The sequence below is a fragment of the Pelmatolapia mariae genome, linkage group LG22 (genome assembly GCF_036321145.2).
Source record: "Pelmatolapia mariae isolate MD_Pm_ZW linkage group LG22, Pm_UMD_F_2, whole genome shotgun sequence".
In the NCBI taxonomy this organism is placed as follows: Eukaryota; Metazoa; Chordata; class Actinopteri; order Cichliformes; family Cichlidae; genus Pelmatolapia; species Pelmatolapia mariae.
The window spans coordinates 12,733,652-12,760,037 of NC_086245.2; the positions used below are offsets into that span (position 1 = coordinate 12,733,652).

The 26,386-nt window shown below is 40.1% G+C and overlaps 2 protein-coding genes and 1 non-coding gene across 3 annotated transcripts; 1 reads left to right on the forward strand and 2 right to left on the reverse strand.

Annotated features, from left to right (window-relative positions):
• Positions 1 to 262: 262 nt before the first annotated feature.
• nrm (nurim) lies at positions 263 to 3,586 on the reverse strand. Its single transcript, XM_065471904.1, has 4 exons — positions 3,417 to 3,586; positions 2,602 to 2,795; positions 2,311 to 2,487; positions 263 to 1,311 (listed from the first exon to the last, which is right to left on the reverse strand). Exons 1-4 carry the CDS (start codon positions 3,565 to 3,567, stop codon positions 991 to 993), a joined length of 843 nt encoding a protein of 280 aa, XP_065327976.1. The 5' UTR covers positions 3,568 to 3,586; the 3' UTR covers positions 263 to 990.
• On the reverse strand, positions 3,113 to 3,185 carry trnak-cuu (transfer RNA lysine (anticodon CUU)). The gene has a single exon. It is a non-coding gene; the product is annotated as a tRNA-Lys (tRNA).
• Positions 3,587 to 8,816: 5,230 nt separating the features above from the next.
• Positions 8,817 to 26,159, forward strand: cdcp1b (CUB domain containing protein 1b). Its single transcript, XM_065470047.1, has 13 exons — positions 8,817 to 8,880; positions 11,214 to 11,432; positions 12,802 to 13,143; positions 13,671 to 13,877; positions 14,949 to 15,299; positions 17,417 to 17,635; positions 19,391 to 19,735; positions 20,357 to 20,716; positions 21,737 to 21,934; positions 22,805 to 23,164; positions 23,743 to 24,096; positions 24,183 to 24,264; positions 25,160 to 26,159. The coding sequence occupies exons 1-13, from the start codon at positions 8,817 to 8,819 to the stop codon at positions 25,644 to 25,646; spliced, it is 3,588 nt and encodes a 1,195-aa protein (XP_065326119.1). The 3' UTR covers positions 25,647 to 26,159.
• Positions 26,160 to 26,386: the final 227 nt, after the last annotated feature.

Below are 26,386 nucleotides of genomic sequence, written 5' to 3' on the forward strand. Positions count from 1 at the left end.
GTACCCAATAAGGTGGCCAGTGAGCATATATATCGATCTATACCCTGTAAAATTAAAAAAACAAAACAAAAACATATCATGGCTCAGTTATTAAAGCTGTAGTTCAACTGTGATATATCAGCTTTAAAATTAAATTTAAAAAACAAACAAAAAACAATTTAAATCAAACATCTGCTCCTTAAACTCTTAAAACTTGACTCATAAAAATAAAAAAGAAACCTAAAAAAAGACACAATTTACCAGGACAAGTGAACTTTCCACTTTTATTTAACATGTTTTTAAAAATACTGAAAGCTGTCACTGTAATTCCAGTAAGGCACACATGGGGAAAACATTAGTGTAAAAAAACATACCAAATGAGACATTACAGTACTCTGAGAATCCACTAATACTAATACTGGCTGCCTTGATAATACCTTATTTGTCAAGCATGATAAACGTTAAAAGTAGTTTGTTCGACACGTTCAGCTTCACGTCTTTAAACAATTGGTTTGATCTCACCGTCGAGGAAAAGCGGTGAAGGAGATACATTCATAGTAACAGAAACATTGTCACTTTGTTCTGTTACAGAGCAGAAAAAGAAGAAAAGCTTTTGCCAGTGTAAAATCTTAGTGAGACATCATTTTTCAAAGGAAAGGTAAACCTGAAATTAGCTTCCAGAGAAACACAGTGTTAATGTACTTGTCTTGGGCACTGTAACAGCCAGTAAAACTATACAGTAAGACAATTTCATGTATTAAAAAATATTCAGTATAAAAATGTTTCAACCTAATTGTATCAAAATTAGTCGTTTGAAGAAGACTGACACCTCTGTACGAGCAGGGGAGGCGGCTGTGTTTTCACACGATGGCATAAACTGTAATAAAATACATTTGAAATGACAAAATCAGCAGACACCATGCTCAAGAAGCCCACAGAAACTCTTTTGTAGTCAGTTTTAAAACATTATTTATGACAGATTCAGATCAAAGCACTGAAACAACCTCTGCTTCACTTCTTCTTGTGATTGTCACCGTCCTCATTGGCCGTGGCGTCGCCGCTGCCTCCGTGTGGCTGCGCAAAGAGCTGCATCTTGCTATTGAGCTGCACGCACAGGTAGGCTAAATCCTGTTTGTCCAGAGAGTGCGCCAGAGCCAGGTAGGCCGACAGAGCCCCCGCCAGCAGGAGCCTGTCCAGGGATAAGGCCGGCAGGAGCCACAGCACCACACCCAGCTCCAGGCACACCGGGTGGCGCAGGTGGGACAGGAGGCGCTGGGCATGGGGTGACTTGTGAGAGAGGGGGTCCCCCAGTCCGAGACAGTCGTAATACACCTGAGGGAGGAGGTTAGTCAGTAAATGAAGTTTATTCATGCCCATACACACGCTCTCCTCTGGGAGCACCGAAGTTACTGATCTAAGTAATGCAGATTACTTGGGTCAGTATTGTAATCTCTATTGATTGATTAAAAGGGCAATTAATTAAAATGTAATCATAAGATGATGGTGAAAAGAGTCAGAGTCATTGAATACGAAGTTCGGCCCAGAGCACCAGGTGACAGGTGAAACATATAGATGTTAATAACCGCTGTATGAATTATTAACTGAGACTGGTCCACCCATTGAGGAGGGACTAGGTTACGCTATTATCATCATAATTCTTTTAAAACAACTTGACTGGACGCACATACATGTGTCAACAGGTATTCAAGAGGCTAACTGAAAACATTCACCCTAGACTGGCAGATGCAGCCCACAGATAGATCAACATTTCCATGTTAATAACCCTAAATTCTGCCAGCGACACTACTTAAAAGCTGGTTCTCAAAATTGTCAAAATGTGGGCACCAAGGCAATACTGGTGCCACACTAGCACCGCTTTACTGGAGGAGAGCCTTTACATTTGGGGATAGAGGTTCAGTTCTCACTGCAGTAAAATCTCTCATTCCTGCTCAGCCACAACAGTGAAAACTCTGATAAGGGTTGTGATTCATACTGATGGGTGCTGAAACTTAAAACCTTGAAATTCTTCCCCATGTGATGCTCAGTTTGAACTTCAGCAGGTCAGCTGCTCATGTCTACATGCCTACATGCACTGAGCTGCTGCCATGTGATTGGCTGATTAGATATTTTTGTTATTGACCAGTTGAAAAGCTGTACCTAATAAAGTGGCCAGGGAGCATATGTGCAGTAAATATCCATTTGCTTCTTGTTGTTTAACAGCACGATATTTTAATGTTGTAATCATAGATTTTTTTTTTTTAGTATTTTTAGTTGAGCAACCTCTGATTGTCCAGCATCCAGCAAACATGTGCATTTGCTTTTGCTCCCTACCTGCTTGATGCCCAGCAGTTCTGGGTAATCAAAGATCATGAGGATGCTGCAGATGATGGCCCAGCAGAGGAAGTGCAGCGAGAAGCAGAGCAGGGGGAACCAGACACTCCAGGGTGCCTGACGCACTGACCACAGGCAGGGGGCGTTAGTCACGGGCTGCCAGTAACGCATCAAGATCTAACACAGGAAACAGAGCAATGGCGCACACTGAAAGGTGTCATTAACACTAAGGGAGAAGTAAGTTATGCTTCTATGTGACAGTAAACACTCAGAGAAAGGGCGCTGCTGTACCTGGAGGGCGAGTGCTGTGGTGAAGCAGTATGCCGTCCTGTTGAGGGGCCCCAGCACTGACTGCAGGGCCTGTTTGACAGGCAGCCAGGCCAGCAGGCTGTGCTGCACGATGAAGAGGGCCAGCAGCCCCAGATCCACAGCAAGAGCCCTCAGAACAGAGCTGTCCCGCAGGGCCACCGACCATGGTATGGAGTCTTAGACGTGGGAAATCAGAGGAAAAAAGGTCACTTTAAAATTGACGGCAATCCTAATAACATAATTACTGTTAATAAGCACTCATTGAAAATGCCACAAAAAACCCCACATAATCCAACGTTACCACGAAGAGCTAATTAATCTAATTAACAAACCCAGTATTCCTGCTCACCCGAAATCAGCTTTCAAACACTGGTTGATATTTGATATTGGCGATAAGCAAATTATGCTTTTAAGCCCGTAATGATAATGTTCCTTTTAGTAAACAGAATAAAATAGCCCTAAAAAAAAAACATGAGAAAAAAAAAAATCTCACCGCCCAACGTGGGGCTCGAACCCACGACCCTGAGATTAAGAGTCTCATGCTCTACCGACTGAGCTAGCCGGGCGCTGTTTCAGAACAGCCGCCCAGTGGCATTTACAGCACATATGGTACACATCATAATTGAAATATATGACGTATATGCATTTAACATTCGTTTACTTATATTTATATTAGTAATTTATAGTAATTTTTTCCATAGCCAAAAAGTATATGAGGTATTTAAAGGTTTTACAGATATCGCCTCCACCAGTGTTTGGTAATCGCTCCTGGCCGCCTGCCGCTTACGGGAACTTACCTTGGCAGAGTGTCGTCTCCCCCGTGATATTATGGTAAATGGCTCGAAACGAGACAAACCGAATGAGCTCTGCACCGGATATGAAAACAAACGCAAAGTTTAGCAAAGACGTAGTGCAGAGAGCCAAGCCACGTACCGTGACTGACGCCATTATCAGTGCTTATCGCGAACAGTTCCGGGAGATGGGAGGTGGTTGTAGTACCCGATTTAGGTACAAGGTGGTGCTACTGTGCGGCGAATGCTGCCTACAGGTGGAGGTGCATCAGAGGAGACCCAGATCCACACACAAAACTAAGGAGAAACAAATAGTAGGAGTGGATGACTTTATTAGGGTATCTTATTAAGTATCACAGAATCTGTCTTCGTTAAATGAGGTTAACACCAGCCCTGTAGCACTCTACATGGTAGTTTCTGTCACAGGATGTCACTCGAATAGACTCTGTTGATCCCTAAAAAAAAGAGATAACAAAGCACTCAGAGTGCTTCTTTGTGAAATAATTTGCTGTGAATTGAATGATCAAATATTTTGCATAATTTCTGTGAAGCTCACTTCTGTTGGGAGTATCGGCAACCTGCAGGCAGCACAGCGGGGAGCCTGGACCCTGAAACCGTGAAGAAGTTTCAGTGAAAGTTCACAGAGGTTACAACATGAAGTCAACAAAGGTGTGAGTTTTCTCCTGTTCAGCCTGTCTGGCAGGGTTTCCCCCTTTGCTCTTGAAAAGGACTATTGTTGCTACATAAAACACCCACTTGTGGTAGTCGCTGACACAGTAGATCCTGCGGTGTGAGTCGACGGCGAAAGGCTGATCCTCCAGGCTCTGTCTGCAGACGACACAGCGAAAGCAGGATGGGTGGTAGGGCTTCCCACGAGCCTGCAGGATCTGATCATCCAATGTAATGTCAATTTCTTGCATGTGACACCACACATACACTCACAGTGCTGAGAAAAAGTATTTGACCCCTTCCTGGTTTCTTAGTTTTCTTTGCGCATTTGTCACATTTACATGTTTCAGATTATCAAACAAATTCTAATATTAGACAAAGATAACCTGAGTAAAACATTTCTATGAAATGCTGTGTTAGTTTTGAGACGGGACTCAAACCTTATTAAAAATTTAACAGTCCAGAGAATATTTTCCCAAAAGTCTCGGGGATCATCAAGTTGTTTTTTGGTAAATGTGAAATGAGCTTTTATGTCCTTTTTGATCAGCAGGGGTTTTCTCCTTGAACTCTCCCATGGATGCTATTTTTGCCCAATCTCTTTCTTACTGTTGAATTATGAACTCTGACCTTAACCGAGAAAAGTGAGGCCTGCAGCTCTTTAGATCTTGTTCTTATTCTTTTGTGACCTCATAGATGAGTAATCGATTCACTCTTGGAGTAATTTAGGAAGGCTGGCTGCTCCTGGGAAGGTTCACCACTGTTACTGTTAAGTTTTCTCCATTTGTGGATAATGGCTCTCACCATAGTTTTCTGGAGTCCCAAAGCCTTTGAAATGGCTTTGTAACCCTTTACAGACTGATAGATGTCAGTGACTTTGTTCATCAGCTGTTTCTTTAGATCTGACATGATGTGTTGCATTTCAGGGTTTTTTTTAGCCTTCTTTACTTTCTCAGACAGATGAATTCTTGATTCTGCAGGTCGGGCAGTAATCGGGCCTGAGTGTAAAAAAATTAAATGAACTCAGCTTTCCCAAATAAATGTTGTCAAATGTAGGGCAGGCAAGTTTGAATAGCTTTTAATCTGTTAATAAATGAAAAGGTAATTTAAAAACTGCATATTTATTTGAGGTATCGTTTTCTAATATTAAAATGTATTTGATGATCTGAAACATGTGTGCGTGACAAATATAGAAAAAAAAACCTAAGATCAGGAAGTGGGGCAATGCTTTTTCACAGTACTGTTTAAGTAAATAAATTGATAGTTACCACATCCGTGATTAAAAAGCCACAGCTGTTACATACTTCAGGGGACGGATGAACTCCAGAGAACTGCAGAAAATACCACGAGTACCAGCAAAACACCACCACCCAAATAGATTAGTCAATAAAGTTAATCTGTCATTTTACAACCTATTAAAAGATCATATACTTACCAAAAAGTCATCCTCACAATATATCATCCCTGACACTGTATAGAAAGGCTTGCCACTGAGCGTTTTACCTGAAAACATGCAAAAGCTTAAATATGTAGACTGTTATACATCACACTGGGCTAAGCATTCACACGAGGAGAACTCACTGCAAACACTGCAGATGAAGCACACGCTGTGGAATAAACGTCCCATCGCCTGACACGCTCGACCTTCTCCGTAGACGGCTTGATTGCATCTCGTACAAGTTCCTGAATAAACATGAAGAATAAATGGAACAACTGGCAGCATACCTGAATAATAAAATCAAGGCTAATCCACCAAAAAAAGGTGAATATTAAGTCTTTTCCAGTCTTACCAAAGTAAACACTGTCACTATAACTGGGATCCATCTCAGCACCAGTTTGCCCACTGCTCTGAGTCTGCAGCACGGCTGTCTGGAGGTCTAATTTTATGTGCAGTGCAGACAGCTGTAAGAGGAGCTGCTCATTGGGTTTATGAGAGTTTATGCTCTCTGAAGGGCAAAATCTTCCGAGGTGGCTGAAAAACTTTGGACAGAAAGTAGTTTTGTGTGAAAGAAAATACAAATAAAGGAGTAAAAGTACCTCAATTTTGTACTTATACAGTATTTAAGTAGCTGTTTAGTGTTTTTAAAAGTGTCTAATGGTGGAGTACATCTTTTAGAAAAAGAAAAAGATAGTGCGGTTTTTTAGGTTTTTCTGTTGCAGCTACTGTGAGAACTCTCAGCTCTAAGCAGCTCTCTATTTAAAAACTGTATTCTCAGGTAAGCTAAGAGATGAAATGTGTCAGAGCAGCAGAGGAAGGAGCCTGAAGGTGAAAAAGAACCTGCAGCACATTCAGCCTACCACAGCACTCACATTGTGAGGACGCTGGTTTAAACATCTGACTCCTCCGTGTTTATACGGCAACAGCTACAGTCAGCTACAAGATAAAAACAGCCATTCATACTAACAATGCGTGAATACTGGATAATGGATGTTGAGTATGGAGTGAAGGAGGACATGCAAAGAGTTGGTGTTATTGTAGGATGTGACGGTAGGCAAAATTTCCACCAGTCTTATTGGTAATTATAATAATTATTATTATATTTTAACACTCACAGGAACTCCTTTTATTTTAAACCTGCTGGTTAAAAAAATCTCCACTTTTACTTGGATAAGATTTTGATAGAATAGAATAGAATAGAATAGAATAGAATAGAATAGAATAGAATAAACCTTTATTATCCCACGGATGAGAAGATTTTGGTGTTACACAGCTCTTATAGCAAGGGGAATACAAGATATAGAAGGAAGACACAGAGTGGCCCTATATACATAAGCAACTGAAGTTCGTATATACAGGTAACAATGTACAGAAATATGTATAGAAAAAATTGTACAGAGATATGTATAAAATGTGCAGTGAACAAACAAGCTGGTGAGTAAGATGACCAAAGGATGTTAAAGGAAAGCTGAGAGTTTCAGCACTTCTTAATGGATTTCCTTTTTAATCAAAAACTGAAAATAAGAAAATAAATAAATAAGAATGTTTTTAAATGAGTAATCTAAATATTTAGAAACTGGAAAAAATACAAATATCTTTAGAAACAACTTCAGAGCTCAACTTTTAAGTAAATCCAAAAGAATGAAGTACCAAAGTACATGCCTGAGTCTTATATTTTGGCAGCCTAAATGTGCATTTTTAAATATTGAGGAGGAGCAGTGAAGCCTTTTCTAGGATCATCTGTCTTGTGATACTGCCCTCATGTGGAAGCCTTAGGACCTTCCTCTCATAAGTCGGTCACTAAAACCAGACACGCCCAAAAAGCCAGAAATACCTGCACCAGGTAAACACCGACTGGTTGTAACTGAACAATAGAGATCTGATTTTTTTTTTAAAGTGGCTCTTTACACTTTTTAACCTTTAATATTTGGTCCTTAATCCTCCTCTTTTATTTTAAAGTCTTTAATCTTTCCAATTGACAAAGACAGCTTGTTACTATATTGTAAGTGTATTACAGCACAGTCATTTAAAGTTGCTTGTGTGTCTCAATTAGCTTCCACGCAGAGAGGATAAAGAACAGAAACTCATGCAGCTCGTGTTTTGGATCTACGGTTACAGTTGGAGCACGGGAGGGATGGAGGGAGGGAGGGGGCGTCTGACAGCTGCTGATTCCTCACTGAGGTCCTCTTGTGAAGCTGTCTGCTTCCATCACAACGCCCACTCTCCTAGCTGTCAGACTGGTTCACCAAAAACCTTGCATGTCGTTTGTATGTTGGTTGCATGTGTGTGTGTGTGTGTGTGTGTGTGTGTGTGTGTGTGTGTGTGTGTGTGTGTGTATTGTTTTTTTTTTTTAAACTTTTTATAATCCAGTTTGTTGTCATGATGTAGAGGTTTGGGTTCATATACGTCAAAAATGCCTGAAGGTTGAATTCAGGCATTTTGGACTCAAATAGCAGTACCTGGATGTGTGTTTGTGAGCTGTCTAGCCCTCAGGTATGTTTCTGTGCAGGAATGCCTGCGTCACGAGGCGTGTGGAGGCAGGAGGCAGTCTCTGCAACTGCGGGAGTGCTGTGCAGAAGCTGTCTTACGCACAGTTAATCACATTTCCATCTCCATTTTACAAAATGGAAATTCCAGCTGACCAGGAACAACCTGATTTATGCCTGTTTTGCTTCTCACTAATATTCCTTCTGAAGCTTTAATATTTTTAATCATTCAGACTCACTTTAACCTACTTCGTTCGTTTTTTTCCCTTTTTGTCGCATTAAAGGACAAATACTTCTATTTATCAGTATATTTATCAGCTATGATGCAACGAGGTTATGCTCTGGGCTCTGCTTCCACACCCTTCGTCTGCCACATTTTGGGGGGTTACACAGCACGATGCCAACAATCTTTGGCATGTTTGGCTACTTATAAATAGGGCGCTCATTGTCCCACACAGTGCAAGGGGAGTCAGAAGAGGACCCGCGTCTTATCCTAAGAGTCCGGACTGCGTGCGCTATCGCTGCAGTGTTCCTGCTTAAAGGCACAGCGGCAGGGCCTGCTCTTCCTGTCAAGTTTGGACAGGTACTCTACCTGCGGTCCACGCCCTCTTCTGTGCCGCTGCGCGCAAGTGTTCGTGAGCAGGAAGTGGCTGTTAGCGACGCTGCTGCTGTTGTTGTAACGTTTGGAAATGCAGCTGTAAGCTGTATAGCTGAAAGAGAGGCGGCGATTTTAGATTATCTTTTTAACTTACAAAAACAATCATTTAAAATTATTTTGCTTTTATTTTATTTATTTTTATTATTTTTTTTGAGGACATGCGGCTCTGCAGGACCTGCGCTCTCCTGGCGCTCCTGTTTCTGGCAGTCTTGGATTCATCAGGTGAGGGGAGAAAATGACCTCATTCAGTATTTTGTGTTGTTTGTTGAATCTACGTGTAGCTTCAAACCCAAACGTCCTCGTGTCAAAAGCGTGGCTTCTTTTCGCGTTCGTGCGCCAAATGGGTCAAAAACACAGCTGAGAGGAGCGCGCGCTGAAGTGCTGTAAAGATGCACTCAAGCGAAGCTGTGCTTAAAGCTCCGTGTCAATAAATGATAGGATAATAACGAACATTAAAGGCAGCTCAGACATGACGGAGGCTGCAGCGCGTTTCCACTCATAGCTCCGACTTCCAGACCTCCATTTTCAAAAAGGTTTATGAGGCATTTATGGAGCTTCCTGGAGGCATGAATTCATCACGACTTCATTAATGATTGACCAACAATCTGTTGCTCGTTTTTTTGTTTTTAAATAATCTTTTTATGCTAGATGTAAACTTCCCGGTTTTCTGGGTTGAAATCATCATCAGCAAGTTTAACTTTAAAAAAGGGTTTTTATCATATTTATAAAATGACTTCTAAATAACTTTGAACAGTGTGACGTTCTCAACACACCCACTGTTTACGGTTGCAAGAAGCTCTTTGTGGACTAGTTGCTACAGGTTCAGGTTAAAGAAGGACTTTATTTTTGCTTTAGCTTGAGAGAGAGGAAGAGGTAACATTATGCTCACCGCTTTGAGAGTGAGATTTAATTCAATATATTTATTTTATCGCTTGTTTTGGTTTTAAATCCTAGATTGTGTGTTTAGTATTAGGTTTCTTGATATTTTTAGCAGATATGGTCCAGGCAGGGATTATTATGGGATTGCACATGTGAGGGTTTCACCTCATTCAGAGTAGCAGGGTATGCGAGTAAATGTGGAATTTCTTCAATTCCATTCATAGAACTGATGTGAAATAGGGATAAATCAGGAAGTAGGTCAATCCGCATTTCGCAGAGTCTGGTGAAAGTAAATAACAGGCAGAAAATAAAGAAGTTAAGAGAAGAGTTCTGATATTTGCAGAGGATGGGAAGCAGGGCAGTAAGGTTGTAACTGTAGGAATAAGTGTGCTGTGTAATATATGAGGGTGTGTGAACTTCCCTGATTATTTGCATACGTTAGAAAATATTCACATGGAGCGTGCTACTTGTACACCTTCCTATTCATACTCTTATCTAATCAACCAGCTAGTCATGTAGCTGCACCTCAGTGTAGGTCATGAGCTCCAGTTAACTTTAAACATCAGAATGGGGAAAACATTTCTAATGAGAGAGTATTGTTGGTGCCTGATGAGCTGGTCTGAGTCCATCTGGGCTCACTGATCTCCAGGGGCTTTCAGCACCACAGTCTCCAGATTTTACTCTTTACATGGCTGATGGTAAGGTCACAATTTGGCATCAGCAGCGTGAACCCAGTGACCCAGCCTGCCTTTAGTCACCAGTCCGGGCTGGTGATGTGGGGATGGTGTTTTTTGATGCACTTTGATCATTAATGGTATTTTTGCCAGCTGTGTTCATACCAGAATGGCTGCAGGTTACAATATTCCAATAGCAGCTTGCATCATGTTAACACACCAAGTCACCAACAAAACGTAGCTTCAGAGCATGATCATGAAAGCAGTCATGATGAAGTGGCAACCTCAGTCACCAGATCTTATTCCAGCAGAGTAGAGTAACCTCTGGGATAGACTAGCATGAACGTGCAAGCAAAGAATGTGCCAAAATTATGCAATGTTGACGTCAGGAACTGTAGAAATGAAGCACAGAAGTATGTGGAAACAGGATGATTAAATAGAAAAGACGACCAAAAACGACACCTGTAACCACATCTGGTTTATATAAAAGCCTCGCTACTGTGGAGAAAAACTGCTTCTCCCAGAGTTAGAAAAACATTCTCAGGAGAAAACGACGGGAGAGTCACCTCGTTATGCTTTTTAAAACTGGTTCACCCTCTCTTTACTCACTAGGTGACTCACGTTTATCGAAATTCAGTTAATTTGCGCTTGTCTGCTACTTCAGTGCATGGGAATAGGTGTGCCTGGAGCTGCTGTATTTGCTCAGGCGTGAACAGAAAAATCAGCTGGACCGTTTAAGGATGTGTTTGTTTCTTTTATATATCATTAAGACCACAAGTATTTGGTCACAGATATAAAAATAAACTAATCGGAATCTGACTGTGGCTTTTTAGGTAAAAATACATCCTCTGGTGGACATGAATGTGTACATTTTATGGGATCTTTCAGGGTGAACCAAAGTGACAAAAGTCTGATATAATTATCCCTGTAGAGCTATGCATTTGTTGATCTCCTCTTAAGATTAGTTTACAGCATATTCACATTATTGGATCTGATTTCCAGAATCCCAGCAGGAGGTCGTTCGACCAGACAAAGGCTTGAATGTGATCGTGTCCACCGAGCAGCCAAAATGTTCTGTGTGTATCGTCAGCAAGGTGAACAGCACACAGTCTTCCTGCAACTCTTCTCTCTCTCTGGTACCTGAAGTTGAGACCACACTGGAGTTTTCCTGCCCCCAGCCTGTCGAGCAGTCTTACACTGTGACGATTGCTCGCTCCATCGGTGAGTTTACTCACATTCAGCTTCGATCAGACCTCGTTTAAAGTGTTTTATCCCTTTGAAGGCAAATGTAGAGCAAGTATTCATGTGGTCTAATCATAGCTTCAAGGATAGATAATTCATTGATGTAAAAACCACTGTGCAGGAGCCTCTACTTTCACAGTTTTTTTCCTACCCTGACATTTTATTGCTTTAGACTAGAGCTGGGCGATAGAACGATAACGATATGTATTGCGAAATAACTTTTTCTCGATAGAAAAATTAAACTATTGCGATAGGCCTCATCTCTCTTGTCCTCTTAAAAAAAAGAAAGAAAGAAGAACAGCCAATCCAAATTAAGTAGCGCAGAGCCGAACCAATCACAGCCACAGCGTCACGTCACGTGACTTGTTACGTACAGCACAAGTGCCAAGCCGCACATGTGTATTTGTTTGGGAATCAGCCAGCCGCCGTGCCGCCCGGGTAATGGAGGAAATGAGCGTGCCGACTAGAGAAAAATCAACCGAGAGCGTGAGCGAAGGTTACCGAAGAAAAAACAGATGATGGTTCCAATGCCGGAGAGATTGTCGAACGGAAGGGCCATAGAAGTTCCGTAGTGTGAAGGTATTTCAGCTATTTCAAGTCTGACAAAAAACAGAGTAGCGCGCACTGTAAATTGTGCCGAAAGCAAGAGATTGAGAATTTCCTTTTAGTTCTCAGTTTATTTGATATTGACAAAAGTTAGTCAATTTTGTCTGTTCTTCTGTAAAACAAACTAAGATTTATTTTTAGAATTAATATTTTGTTTTTTAAGTGGAATTGACAATTTAGTAGTCTGTTTTGTTTGTTCTATTTTGAAACTTAAACGCTTTAGCGGCTGCCTTTTGTGTAGTTTGCAATATTTGCCTTTATTTATCTGAAAAAGTCTCATGTTCCTTAAGTACATCTACCCTGTTGAACTTATTATGGGAAATAAATATTTAAATCAAAACAAGCTGCTGATTATTTCACATTTTACTCGTGAGCAACGGCACATTTAAATCTTACAAATATAGTTATTTGGCTTATATCGTGATATATATCGTTATCGCCTGAAATGAAAAAAACATATCATGATATGAAAAAATCTTATATCGCCCAGCTCTACTTTAGACTTTGCATTATTATTTTTTATTTTTCAATTTGCTTCTAATTAATCCTCAGAAAACAATTTCTATTCCCCCAGTCAAGTCAATTGGTGGTTATTTCTGTTGTGATAGAAAGCTCAAAGCTCGTATGCAATCCACTTAGATATAGCAGTGGCGTCTACGGTTTTTCATTTACTAATTTTTCCTTTTTTTTTTTTTTTTTTTACCCATCTGTGCATCTTTTCTTGTCTTCGACTGAAATCCAGAATGCACTGAGAATGCCTGCAGCCCGCCAACTCTGCAAACTCAACCATCCATCCTGACTAACTTTGCCAGAATCTTCACTTGGGATCTGAATGCAGCTCAGGACACAGTCGTGCGCCTGGGCACCATCGAAGGAGGACTGACGGACACATCACAGCCATGCTCAGATGGATATCAGTTCTCTGTGTCCACATCCAAAGCCAGCAGCAAGGCCCAGACTCAGTACTGTCGAGGCGGTTCTGTGAAAAGTTTGTATCTGATCAATCCAGCTGTCGTGTCTCTGCAAGTAAAACCAAAGGCTCAGGTGGTCAGTGAGCTGTTTCAGACCTCCGTCACACAACTGAGTAAGAACTGTTTGCTAAATATAGACTCTCTTTTAATTAGAAGCTCCATAGGATTAATGCTGAGTTTAAATGGAGCTGCACCAGCTGTTAAGTAGCCCAATTATAGCTTAAAACTTTTAAAATGAGTCACCAAAAATCTGTCAGATTTTAAAAAATGATTTAACTGTGTGACTTTGCTCTAAATATTTACTATCTCGTATTTGCATTCAGTCTTTTATAGAAATAGGTTTCTTGCTACTTGCAGATGATTTGTGTGAACAAAGAAGATAAAGCCTGTAATTTGCCATTTGTGGGTCCAAAGATATTAGATTATAGTGGGGTTTAATGGTCCTGGTAGACAGAGCCAAGCTGGCCAATGGTGGCAGCACACTTCAGAGTTTTTCCATCCATCACTAAAGGCAAAAGTGAGTAATTTAATTAAAGCTTTAATGGTGGACTCTATTACAAGGACCCTGTGAAAGGATTGGCTAACAGCTGGAGCAACTCAACCCTGGCCTCTGTCTCACTCTGCATTTCACTCTGTTTAGAAACTGAGGTCATAAGCGTTGATTCCAGCACGACCATGGTCCTCAGCCGGGACCCGAAGGAATCGGTGTGTGAAGTGTGCACCGCTGAAGGCCCCACTCTCACCTGCAGCACGGAAAAGACGCTGAACAATGTTGACAAACTGTCAGTGGTGTTCAGCTGCCCGAAACCTCAAGACGGGTTCAATGTGAAGATAAAAAAGACAATAGGTGAGAGCTGCTGGAGCTGTGACAAATAAATTAATATACTAATAAAGGTTAAAAAATCAAGCCAATCAGTTGCTGCCCAAAAGGTATTGCATGGTGGATCAACATTTGTTCTCTTAATAATTCTGTCGATGTTGACAACATCTCCAACACCACTGGCTGAAATCCAGCCCCGAGCCATGACAGAGCCTCCACCGTGTTTTACAGATGGCTGTAGATACTTACTGTTGTACCTCCCTCATGACCTCCTCCGTACATACTGACAGCGATTTAAACTAAAATTTTCAAATCTGGATTCATCACTCCGTAAGACCTACAATGATTTTCAATCAAGTTCTTGTGTAATTTGTTATACCTCAGCCTTTTATCCCTGCATCACTTCCTTAAGAATGGCTTCTTCATAGCCACCCTTCCACTGAGACCATTTCTGAACACTAGACGGATCAACCGGAGATTTTTTTTTTTTTAGACCTTCCACTTCTTATTTTATCCTGAGTTACCCAGTTTCCTCACTTTTTTTTTAGAACACACTACACAGTATGCTGCCAAGTTTTTGACTAATAGCGTTTTGGGAATCGCCTTGTTGCAAAAATACTACTTATGCCTTTTAAGCTGTGTTGTCTTTGGCATTTTTCATAGATTCAGCTAAAGAAATGGGAACAAATTATATAGAAAATGGGAACAGACTGCCTAACGATGCAATGTGTTCTTTGCTCAGTTTTGGTTCATCCCTTGAGTTAGGTGCTCTGAAACTCTGAAAGACTTGAAAGCCTGGAGAACTATAGCTCAAGACCACTTAAAATTAGAAGAAGGTCTTGTTGCTTTTGAAGCAAAATAAGACTTTCACAGTACTTCGGATTACTTAATAAAACACGAATCTAGATATTAATTTCCAGCTTTTATTAATGAGTTATTTATAGATTAAATATAACATGTATTGTACAAGGTTTTGTTTTAATATTTACGCATTTATCTGTAATATTTTTTTCTGCACTTATTTCTTCATTTACTTTGGCATCTCTCTCATTGATGGAGATAATGAGAAATTAAATTTTTTCTAATTTCTTCATCCAGAATGCACCAAGACTTCCTGCAAACCTTCTGCAGCAGAAATTGTTCCCGACCAACTTAATGCCTTCAAAAGATCCTTGACGTGGGACATCAGTGTCCCAGAGAGTACTGTATTAACTCTGGACTTTCCTGGTGGTGGTTTGAAGGACATGTCTGCTGGGGGGACCTGCCCAGATGGCTATCAGTACTCAGTGAGTACTACTAAAAGCAACGGCGTAATCAATACTAACAGCTACTGCAAAGGCGGGACGGTGTCTGATCTGAATCTGCTCGGAGCAACGACTGTGACTATTGAAGTGCCCAAAGGAGAAAAACTGGAGTCGGCAGCATTTAATGTCAAAACAACACAGAGAGGCAAGTTTGAACACTTTCTAGAACCCATAGAGGAAGATGTTTTATTCATTTTATATATAAAAACAAACAAACATCGAAGCACACATTTATGGAGACATATCCTTAACAATGACTGATCCTTTAAAATTATAATGATTCAATCATTGCCTTTTTCTACAGTCGTAGTTAAGGACCTATAACTTAAACGTAGTTACTTTAATCTATTTGACCTGGACGTTGATTAATAGGGAAAGCAAAGCTAAGCTTTGTTTCTTGTCCTCAGTCAAATGTTAAAAAGTTATACCAAAATAAATTATATGCTATATCTGATTAAATTTTGTGTGAAAATAAATAAATAAATAATAAGAAGGTTAATTATGTTTTTATGACAAACCAACTATAAATATATTTATGTCTCCCTTCTTAATTTAACCACAAATAGCATAATACTAGTTTTTCTATTTTATTTTGTTAAAGGTCTGCTGAGGCTGTTGGAAATCTTTTGTTTTATAAGAATATTTGAGCAGCAGTGTTTTCTTGAACTGATTTGGCTTAAAAGTGTTAATGATGTAAAGTTGTGATTAGGAGTTTCCATACACTCAGCTAACTGTTATTTTTCCAGGGTGGAATGATTATATTGCATACATCTTTAATGACTTTGATAAACAATAATTGGATGCACAAGTTTGAAATTTTTTTGGATTGAAGAAAATTCACAGTATCAAAAGTATACATACAGGCTCAAATATATTTGTATACACATTTAAATCTTTTAATAAGTGCTGCTGAAAGTTCTGCAAGGTCTTTTAACTTGACAGGGCAAGCAAACTTCGTGTGTGATCACGAATGAGTACAACTGGTAGTTTCTCTCTGCCAGCTTATAAAGGATTTACACAAGTTAGAAAGGTCTCTTGGAGACAGTTCTAAACAACTGCAGATTCCAGATCAAACAGTTTTTATGTAAGTACTTGGAAGTTACAAGTTATTGGGTGGGTTACCACTTTGGTGAGATCTGAAAGAAGACCCAAACTGTCACCCTCAGATGAAAGGAGATTGTTTGGGATGTTCAGGAACAACCTAGGAATCACCAAAGCTCAAGCCTGCCATAAAATGGAAACTGCTGGGATACCACTGTCACTGTCCACAGTGAAGCTGGTTTTACATTACAATGCACGAAGAGTGTGCTGACCAAGGAAAAAACCCTTTTCTCCAAAATCGACAGCTTCAAACCAGACTGAATTTTGCAGCTGTCCACATGGACGAGCCAAATGCCTTCTAGAGAAAAAATCTCTACCACTGTCACTCTACACACTGTCAAAGCATGGTTGTGGTAGCATCATACTCTGGGGCTGTTTTCCTGCTAGTGCTACTGGTACATTACATAAAGTGAATGGAAAAAGTTAAGAAGCAGGACTACCTTCAAAATCTCCATCTTCACCTCAAATCAACACCTAGATGGTTGAAACTTGTAAATAGTTGGACATTCCAATAGGAACACTCATAAAACTGGTTTTGGGATGAGTAAAGCAGGCTAATATTAAGCTTCTGGAATGGACTTTCCAAAACCCCAACCTGAATCCTTTTGAAAGTTTGTGGAGCCGGCTTAAAAAGCTGGGCTTGTGTCAGGAAACCAACCAATTTGAAAAAAAAAAACTCTACCAATGCTGCCAAGAACAGTGGTCAGATATCCAGACAGAATTGTGCCAGAAGCTTATTGATGGAAACCAAAAGCATCTGGTTTAGGTTAAACATGAAAAGAGTAATTTAACCAAATATTAGAGGGGGTCTATGTATACATTTGAGCTTGTAGTTATACTTTTGACCCTGTGTGGATTAGAGAAAATCCAAAATAAATTCAAACTTGTGCACCCAATTCTTGTTTTTTAAAGTAATTAAAGATGTATGTTGTCCAATTATTCCACCCTAGAAAAAGAACTGTTCCAAGAAATCATTAAAACCCCAAATTGCCATTGCATTTATGCTCATGATGAGTGCATATAAACTCCTGGTCACAACTATAAACCACCAGAAAATTATTTCATGTCTGTCTAATATGAATATTTTATCAGACTATTATAGAGTTGAATTATCTTCAGCTAGATCAGCATCTCACCATCTTGTGCACCTTTTGTTTTTAGCTAGCAGAATGATGTCTGTGGCCTCTGACCTCAAGAAAAACAGAATTATCATCACGAAGGTGAATCAAGAGCTCGACTGCAGCGTGTGTACGGGCATGGCACCTTACCAGAAATGCTACCCTAAAACCCTAACACTGTTTGCTCCCTGCAACGTCTCAGTAGAGTTTACCTGCCCTCGACCTCAAGATGTCTTCAGTGTGGAGGTCAACAGAGAAATTGGTATGTAGAGTTAAAATATGTGAAGTCAGGTCTTATGGTCTAATTTGTCTAATACTGGAAATTTGTGCAACCCCTCAGCTTAGCTTTGGTTTCTTTAACATCTCCTATCTAAAAGGACACTTTCTTCTGATTGGCCAGCTTGGGGAAGCCTCTGTGGAGGGTATCATCTAGTTTTCATGAGATACCTAAGGAGCATTCTGCACCTGTAAATGACCATGTGAACAAAATACATGATGAGCTGATTAGCTTATAGTGAAAGTAGATGCAAAAAACAAAGCTATTCAAAGCAGTCTGATGACTGAGCTTTTCACAGCTCTGACTGTTTACAGTGATCTTGTTCTCTGAAACATGGTGCTGGAAACATGCCTGACAGATTTAGTCCGAAAATTGATGTGACATAGTTGATGCTATCACACAGTCGCTTCAGATTTCTTGGCTGCACATCGATTATGTGAATCTCCGGTTCAGCCACATTCCAAAGGTGCTTTATTGCAGTGCTATCTGGTGACTGTGGAGGCCATTTGAGTACAGTCAACTCACTGTCATGGTCAAGATTGAGATAATCTGAACTTCATGGCACGGCATGTTATCGTGCTGGGATCAACCATCAGAAGATGGCACATTGAGCTCATAAAGCGATGCCGGCTGCAGTGCTTAAACAATGCTCACTTGGTACTGAGGGGCCCGAAAGTGCAGTGCCAACGTAATTTCCTCCACACCATTACATCATCATCACCACTCTGAGCTGCAGATACAAGGCTGGAAGGATCCATACTTTCATGGTGTTTATACTAAATTCTGATTCCACCATCTGAATGTCAGACCAGGCAATGTTTTTCCAATCTTCTGTTGTCCAATTTTTATGAGGCCATGTGAACTGTAGCCTCAGTTTCCTGTTCTTAGCTAATAGGAGTCACAGCCGGTGTGGTCTTGTGCTGCAGTAGCTCATCTGCTTCAAGCTTCAGTGTGTCATGCGTTCAGAAATGTTCTCTGCATACCTTGGTGGTAATGAATGGTTATTTGTGTTACTCTTGCATTCGTTTTAACTTGAAGCAGTCTGGTCATTTTTCTCTGACCTCTGGCACCAAAAAGACATTGATACTCACCAGATATTTTCTGTTTTTCGATGGTTTTGTGGGAAAATCCCAGCAGATTAGCAGTTTCTAAAATACTCAGACCAGCCTATCTGACACAAAAATAATACCACATTCAAAGCCACTTAAATTACTTTTCCTCCCCATTCTGTTCAGTTTGAACTTCAGCAAGTCGTTTTGATCATCATTTAGGTCTACTTGCCCAAATACATTGAGTTGCTGCCATGTGATTGACTTATTAGATATTTGCATTAAAGAGCAGTTGTAGGTGTATCTAATGAAGTGGCCTAGAAATGTACATGACAGAAAGTAAATGCATGTTTAAATTTTAAAGCGGTCACAAGCTGATTAGACATAATTTACACATGAAGAGGTGCTAAAGCTAACAGTGATTGCAGGTAAAGACAAAGCTGAAGGTTTAAAAAAATTAATGCAAGTGGACTTTGTGCTATGACTGACATATGTCGCATTAGACGTTTAAACGTCGGTGTGTGCTTACCAGAATAGAAGTAGAGTACAATGGAAATGGTAAAGACTGGGAGCGTGTAGTAGAATCAACTTAACCTCCAAAGCCTGAGATACCTGGAGAAAGGTTGGAGAGTGAGGGGAGAAAAGCTATTGGAAACTCACCATCTTTTTTGTTTTATCTGTATCTGGACAGACGCCCCGTTCTCTGGTGAGCCTGTTCAGGCCGAGTCCTCGGTGTTCCCAGAGTTCAACCGGACCTTCAACTGGGACTTGAAAACTGATTACCCTCACACATTCCAACTGGACTTCCCAGAACAGGGACTGAGACAGATTTCCAGTGAGAAGACATGCCCGGATGAGCACACGTACTCTTTTATTATCTATTTACGTGGGCAGGCAAATATTGGTACCTTCTGCAGAGGAGGATCTGTGAACACAATCCAGGGTCGCTACAAGGGCCGCGTGTCCCTGCAGGTGCCGGCGAATGCAAAGATGGATCCTTTTGAGTTCAAACTCAGTGGCGGGCCTGAGACAAACAGTAAGTCATTTTATATCTACAAAAAAACCTCAGAACAGACAGACAGCACAATAAATCATTGAGTAGAGAACTTATAACGAAACACTTTTTAGAAACATTACCATAGTTAATAGTCTCATATTGGCACTTGGAAAATGTTATGTCTTTCATGAAAATCTAGGCTTTTATTTATTAAATGAATTGCTTTTATTTTTTTGTTTATACATTAATTCAGATAGGGCAGCACAGAGTGGACAAAAAAATGCAGCATGGTCTGGGATTAATCCAAAATACTGCTGCAAGGCCTTAAGCATTCAGGTTACCTGTTCTACCAGGTGAATCACAGGAGTGTCCAAATAACTTGCAAAGCAATGGGGATTTATAACACTGACCTGGTGTTGTATATCCTAGTCACCTTTCGGTATTCATACATTTGTATAAATTATAGGACAGTCAGAATATCCAAAATATTATTTCTTAACTTGGCACATGAAAATCCTTTTCATTGAATGATAAAAGGAAAGATTTGGTATAGTTCAGGTGTCAGTTGCCCACTGTTTTACTTCACAACCATAAAGAATTGTTTAATCATAAAGAATTTTTCTAACCTCAGTGTCCGCTGCTTTTTTGTTTTCCTCTTAGTGATCGCGATAGTGGGGGTCAACCTACCACGAGGTGTATCGGACACAACACTCGTGACAGCCAACTTTCCTCGAGACTTCCCTGACAACATGCAGATGCAGTGGAACTTCACGGTGCCCGGGATGCACAACTACACCGTGCTCTTTGATCACGTCACACCCCCCGAGTGCCTCAACAATGGAGAGGTGACAGTGGAGTATCAGGCAGGGGCCAAGGCAGTAACCAAAGCTCTAAAGGATCCTCAGCCGGAGCATCAACAGGGCAACTTCAACATGGTGCTGACAAACTGTCAAACCAACACGACGCTGCCAGGTCTCACGCTGAACTACAGCGTCTCTGTGGTGAGGAGCGGCCGTCCAGGTACAGTGTTAAAACATAAACAGCTGGGACTTGTACACAGTTTTGTTTTTGTTTTTTTTAAAACATCAAGCTATTTTATGTGTCTATCACACTACTGCCATTTCCTTTAACTATGGTAGATATTGTAATGTAATTATTTATGTTTTTCAATGAGTTTATGGAATTTGTATGGGCAAAAATTCCATTTATTTAAACTTAAGTTCAATACATTATGCAAGTATCATGTTAACACCGAAATATAGATAAAATGGAGATTGTGTAACACTTTTATCAACAACCCATTACAGTGAAGTCATAGTAGAAAGGGTCCGAATCTAAAGAGGGATTTTGTTTGCACACTGAATGTTTTCATTGTGAATTTGGGAACAAAATTCTTCAGCAAATCTGCAGCCTGTTCAGGTTTACACAGGTAGTGCAGTGTAGTCCTTCACGATGGTACATTCATATGTCTTATCAACAGATGATGGCAGGTTCACCCTGAGCACATGAGATGAGCGTAAACGAGTCTGGAGACAATGTGGCAAAATGTTACGATGCCTATGAGGATGTGAAGAGAACAAATTTTAGTGTCCATTTGCTAGACGCCTCACAGCAAGGAGGTTTTGAATCCGCCGGTCAGCTGGGCACATTCTGTGTGGTTCTCTCTGGGCACTACAGCCTCCAAAGGCATGTGTATTAGGTGAATTAGTGATTCTAAATTGGTGTGAATGCGAGAGTGAATGGTTGTCTCCATGTTAGCAATATAGACTGCTACCCTGTCCAAGGTGTAGCCCATATCTGACCTTATGACAGCTCTGATGAGCTCCAACTCCTGCTGTGACCACAGATAAGCCAAAGAAAATAGATGAATGGATAGATGAAGTATGGTGTCTCTGCTTTGTCATGTCCCACATTATTTTCAAATCTGGATGGGGAAACAATAATTTTTTTCATGTTTTGTTTTTATTTATTTGTATTTATTTTTATTGAATATATTACCTTTATCTTTATCTATATGTATTATTTTTATTTCCATTTTAGTTTTGTGCACTGTGGATCTAACCAAAGACCCAGGAGTGTCCCTGCAGATTGAGAATCTAAATTCTGACTCCTACTGTGAGATCAGCATCAACTCTGAGGTTAAAGAGAAGATAAATGTGACTGCGGGATCAATAGCCAAACTGTCCTTCCTCGACTGCCCACATGAAGACATACGCCTGACTGCCAAAAAAGTTATTGGTGAGAGTTCTCATTCCTGGAATGTGTTTTCTTATACATGTCTATCTCTGTTTGCTGGGTATAGAAAAGATGAAATCTAAGTTAAATAGTCGATTTAAAGTCTAAAAGGATAGACTGATATTTTGAGAAAAATGTTAATTACCGTAAATCCTGGACTACAGAGAGCACCTGATTAAAAGCCGCATGCTCTAATTTTAGAAAGAAAATCAATTTTGTAATTGTACAGGCCGCACCGGATTTTAAGTCGTATGCGTTTCACTTGTAATATGAGATATTTACACAGAAATATTACACGTGAGGATTTTTAACGTTTAATTTAATCCCTAAGGTAACATAAACATGGTAACATAAACGTTATGGTAACATACAAAAATACATACTGCAAATGCTTTTTTTTCCTCGAACAGCGCCTGTAACACAGCTACCTTTAAGTATACGTACGTATCGGTAACGCACAAATTACGTTGCTTATGGTTTTTTTACGGAACAGTGCACAAACAACATTACAACGTCTCTTAACAACCGGTAAAAATATATACCGTATATATACTACTTATCAATTTTATTGGTCTACTGTTACCAGGCAAAATGTTTTTGGCCGCATGGTAAAAAAATATGCATTAGCCGCACGTCAGTATAAGCCGCAGTGTTCACAGTGTGGGAAAAAAGTAGCGGCTTATGACCCGAAAACTACGGTAGCTTTATTTCTGAGACTTCAAAGAAAAGCTCATCAAGAGAGCCTCCTTCTGTGGGTTTAAATAAGAACTTTTACAAAAAAAAAGTGCAAGAAATTGCTGCATTTGCTATTTAAGTTGTGCTTTATTTGGAAACTTAATATCATGCATCTCACTTCATGCTTTTGAATGACAGACTGCAAGAACACAGAGTCATGCCCCGTGACTACACTTTCTGTGCCCACAATGGAGCCTTGCCTGCTAATGCCCCTCAACAGCTTCACCTGGCACCTCAACATCCCAGAAACCAAAACGTGGGACCTGGTGTCACCAAAAGGGAGTTTGCGGCAGTCCCTGCCCAGCCAGGAGTGTAAAGAGCCTTTTTCTCTGCACTTGGCAGAAGAAGAGGGTAGCAATTTTGTTGGAAATTTCTGCTTTGATGGCGTAATCCAAAAAATTCAAGTGCACGCCAACATCTCCATCACAGCTCCGGGACAGCAGTTAAGCAGGATGACGGGGTCTTTCCTCAATATCAGCGTCAGCGAGGAGATCAGAGGTAAAATGTCAATATGTATTGTTGGGTTCCAGCCTGGGTTTTTTTTCTTTTTTACTAAAAACCCAGGTGTATTTACGGATTAATTGTATCAGTTATATTATTTAGAAGAAATGCTGATAACTGGTCATTATGATTTTTTTTCCCGATAATGGCTTTATTAATTTGTTGTCTGACTGTTTTAAAACACTGCAGTCATGCTTGGTAAATATAATAGAAGCCAAATTCAACATTTAAAAGGACTCAAAAGTGAGAATGATGACCTGAATCATGAGCCAATGTGTAAAAAGTGACTAGTTTTATCATCCAGTATGTTATGTAGTCTTCTATTGTTTGAGTTTGGTTAAAGAAGTCATTTTAAAGAATTACCTTAAGATGAAGGAAATTTGAATCAATAATTAGTTATTGAACAAAATAATTTATTTGAGAGACTAAAAAACAACATGCTGCAGTACGCGGCTATTGTACTTTAAAATTCCACGTAGAGGCACTGTTGCACCACAGATGGGTTTTTATTTATTTATTTACATTTATAAAACACCAAGGATTTAGACTTGATATGAATTCCTTCCCTCTTTCAGAGACCATTATTTACGCGGTCAGTCCTGACACGACGTCTCCAACACTGCTGGCGACCCCCAACTGGCCTCAGGGTATGAAATCTTACCGCACCCTAAGCTGGATCGTCATGCTGCCCGACCAGTACAAAGCACAGCTCAATTTTAACGTCACACAGCCTGAATGTAAAGAGGGACACACGGGAATCGATGTGAGGACGATAGAGAACAGAAAGCCGAAACTAAGTATTGCAGAATATGATCCGCCGGTGGTGGAACAGTTGGTGGGTGAGAGCTTCTATCTCAACATGTCCAACTGTGAACCAGAGACTGGTCAATTTAGTGCACTGACCACAATCAATCTGCAGAGGAAGCAGAGTAAGCAGTTATCACTGTAGCACATTCACATACACAAAACATCTTAAAGGCATAAATCTAAACAGTGTTTGCTTGTTCCTCTACAGATTTCTTACCCATCGTCCTTGGGATATCAGGAGCTATTTTGCTTTTGCTTCTAGTGCTAGCTGTTGTATGCATTGTCACAAAGTGAGTACACCTGCAGCAAAACACTGATACCCTAAAAAATGCCTGAGACCAGGCTGTGCTAGTTAGAAAGAAATCTCTGTCTGTGTGTCTGTTTGTTTGTTTGTTTGTTTGTTTGTTTTTTGTTGTTGTTGTTTGTTTCTTTGGCTGCAAACTCCTTCTAGACCATCAGGAGTTGAGCAGCCAAACATAGCACGCAGGTACATCTTCAGCCCCTGAAGGTTCTTATCTACATCAGATTTTACACAGTTGTCATGTTGCCTAGAAACCACCTTGAAAAATGGCTAAAAGTACTACTTTTTTTTTTTGCATTTATGCAAAAAACACATCATAAAAGCATTATATCACTTTTATTTCATAACAGTAACATGTCATTTAAATCCACAAAAGCTGAATTATGCATGGCCATCCTGTTGCCTGGCAACCACCAAGCAATTGTCTAAAATTACCCTTTTTTAGTATATAAACCACATCCACTACCCCAATTTTTTTGTTCTACTTTTTCTCATTGTGATTAAATATATCAGTAACGATGTGCTTAATCTCAGATTAGATACTGAGCCATACTTAAAATTACCTTGTTTTTCATCCTTTTTTATCTACTTTTATCACAAATTAGAACACAAACTTTTTTTTAATATCAATATTAGTGTAAAATAAATATGAACAATGCAGCTGCTGTAAGATAAACCATTGATTTGCTGTTTCTGCTGATATACACACAGTTAAGTCCAAAGTGTATGGACACATTTTGTAATTTGCCTCTCTGCAAAACCAGTGAATTTAAGTTTAAACAAACATACAAAAAAAATTAACAAAAAAACATTTTTATACATAGTCTCTCATAGTGGCATTATTAGACCATAAACCTTTGGTTTGTCTTCATCTTTTCAAACAGGAAAAAGAAAAATCAGAAAAGGAATAGGGGATCGTCCATATACATGCCCAAAGGGAATATCTTCCGGCCATCTGACATGCACTTCACCAAAACCCGATCTGAAAATGAATCCCACATCTATGACTCCATAGATGAAACGATGGTCTATGGCCATCTGCTGAGTAACTCCAGCCACGGCGAGGCGTTTCCAGACCACTATAACGGCATTCAGACAGACTCCTACCGCACTTTCACAGGCCCCACTGATGGAGCGCTGCCTGTCATTAAAGAACCAGATCCACAGCCTGAGGACAAAACGTTCATGGATCCCTCTGAGACTTTCATACCATCCCGTCCGCGTACTCCCATCAACCGACAGGACAGCCTCGGCTTCCAGGACCGCAGGATGATTGACAATGAGCTATACACATTCAAGACCACAGGGGACATAAACCCCATCCGACTCTCTGCTGCTGATTTGGAGCCCATACCGGATGACTATTTGTAGTGTGTCAGGACCACAGCCATCCAATAAACTGCTATTACGAAATCCTCCTTACAGCACCAAGTATCTGCCAAGGGGTACTCATGCACGTGTCTGTGCTGTGACTATACTCAGGGAGTCTGAGCTTATATGTCTAAGCGGTATTTGGTAGAACTCAGTCTGCTCTAGAGATCCAAGAGTGAAAGCAGTGAGCCCTGTTTTTAAAAGTCTGGAAAATTACGTCCCTGGGATACAAAGAGTGCATGTACAAAAGCTTTTCCTTTATGCTTGTGCAACGTTTCATAACATTGTGGTTTCACTAATGGCTCAGACATAAGGAACACATCTGGCTCGACCCATCGCTGCTCTAGACAAATGCAGTTAGTAGAGAAAAGCAAAAAGTATACTTACTGCAGTGTTGAGGCAACCACGAACCTCAGTGTGAAAGCACACGATTGGCTCATGTAGTTCCAACATGAGCTGTTGATTGGTTCTTTGGTTTTAGATGCTTTATGTAATTGTCCATAGCTTTTTATTAAGGATCCTTGATCCCAGAGATATGGCTCGCAATCTTTTCATCTTACTCCCAGCCAGAAAAAGCAGCAACTACTATTTCTTGAATGTTTGTTTGGTTTTATTTTTTAATAAACTTGTTTAAAGTATGGAAAATGGAAAATTATCCGTTATTGTTGTTTGTAAATGTTTTTTTATCTTGTTGACTTTTTAAGATTTGCCTTTTCTTAGCCTGTACATACCAGAATTGT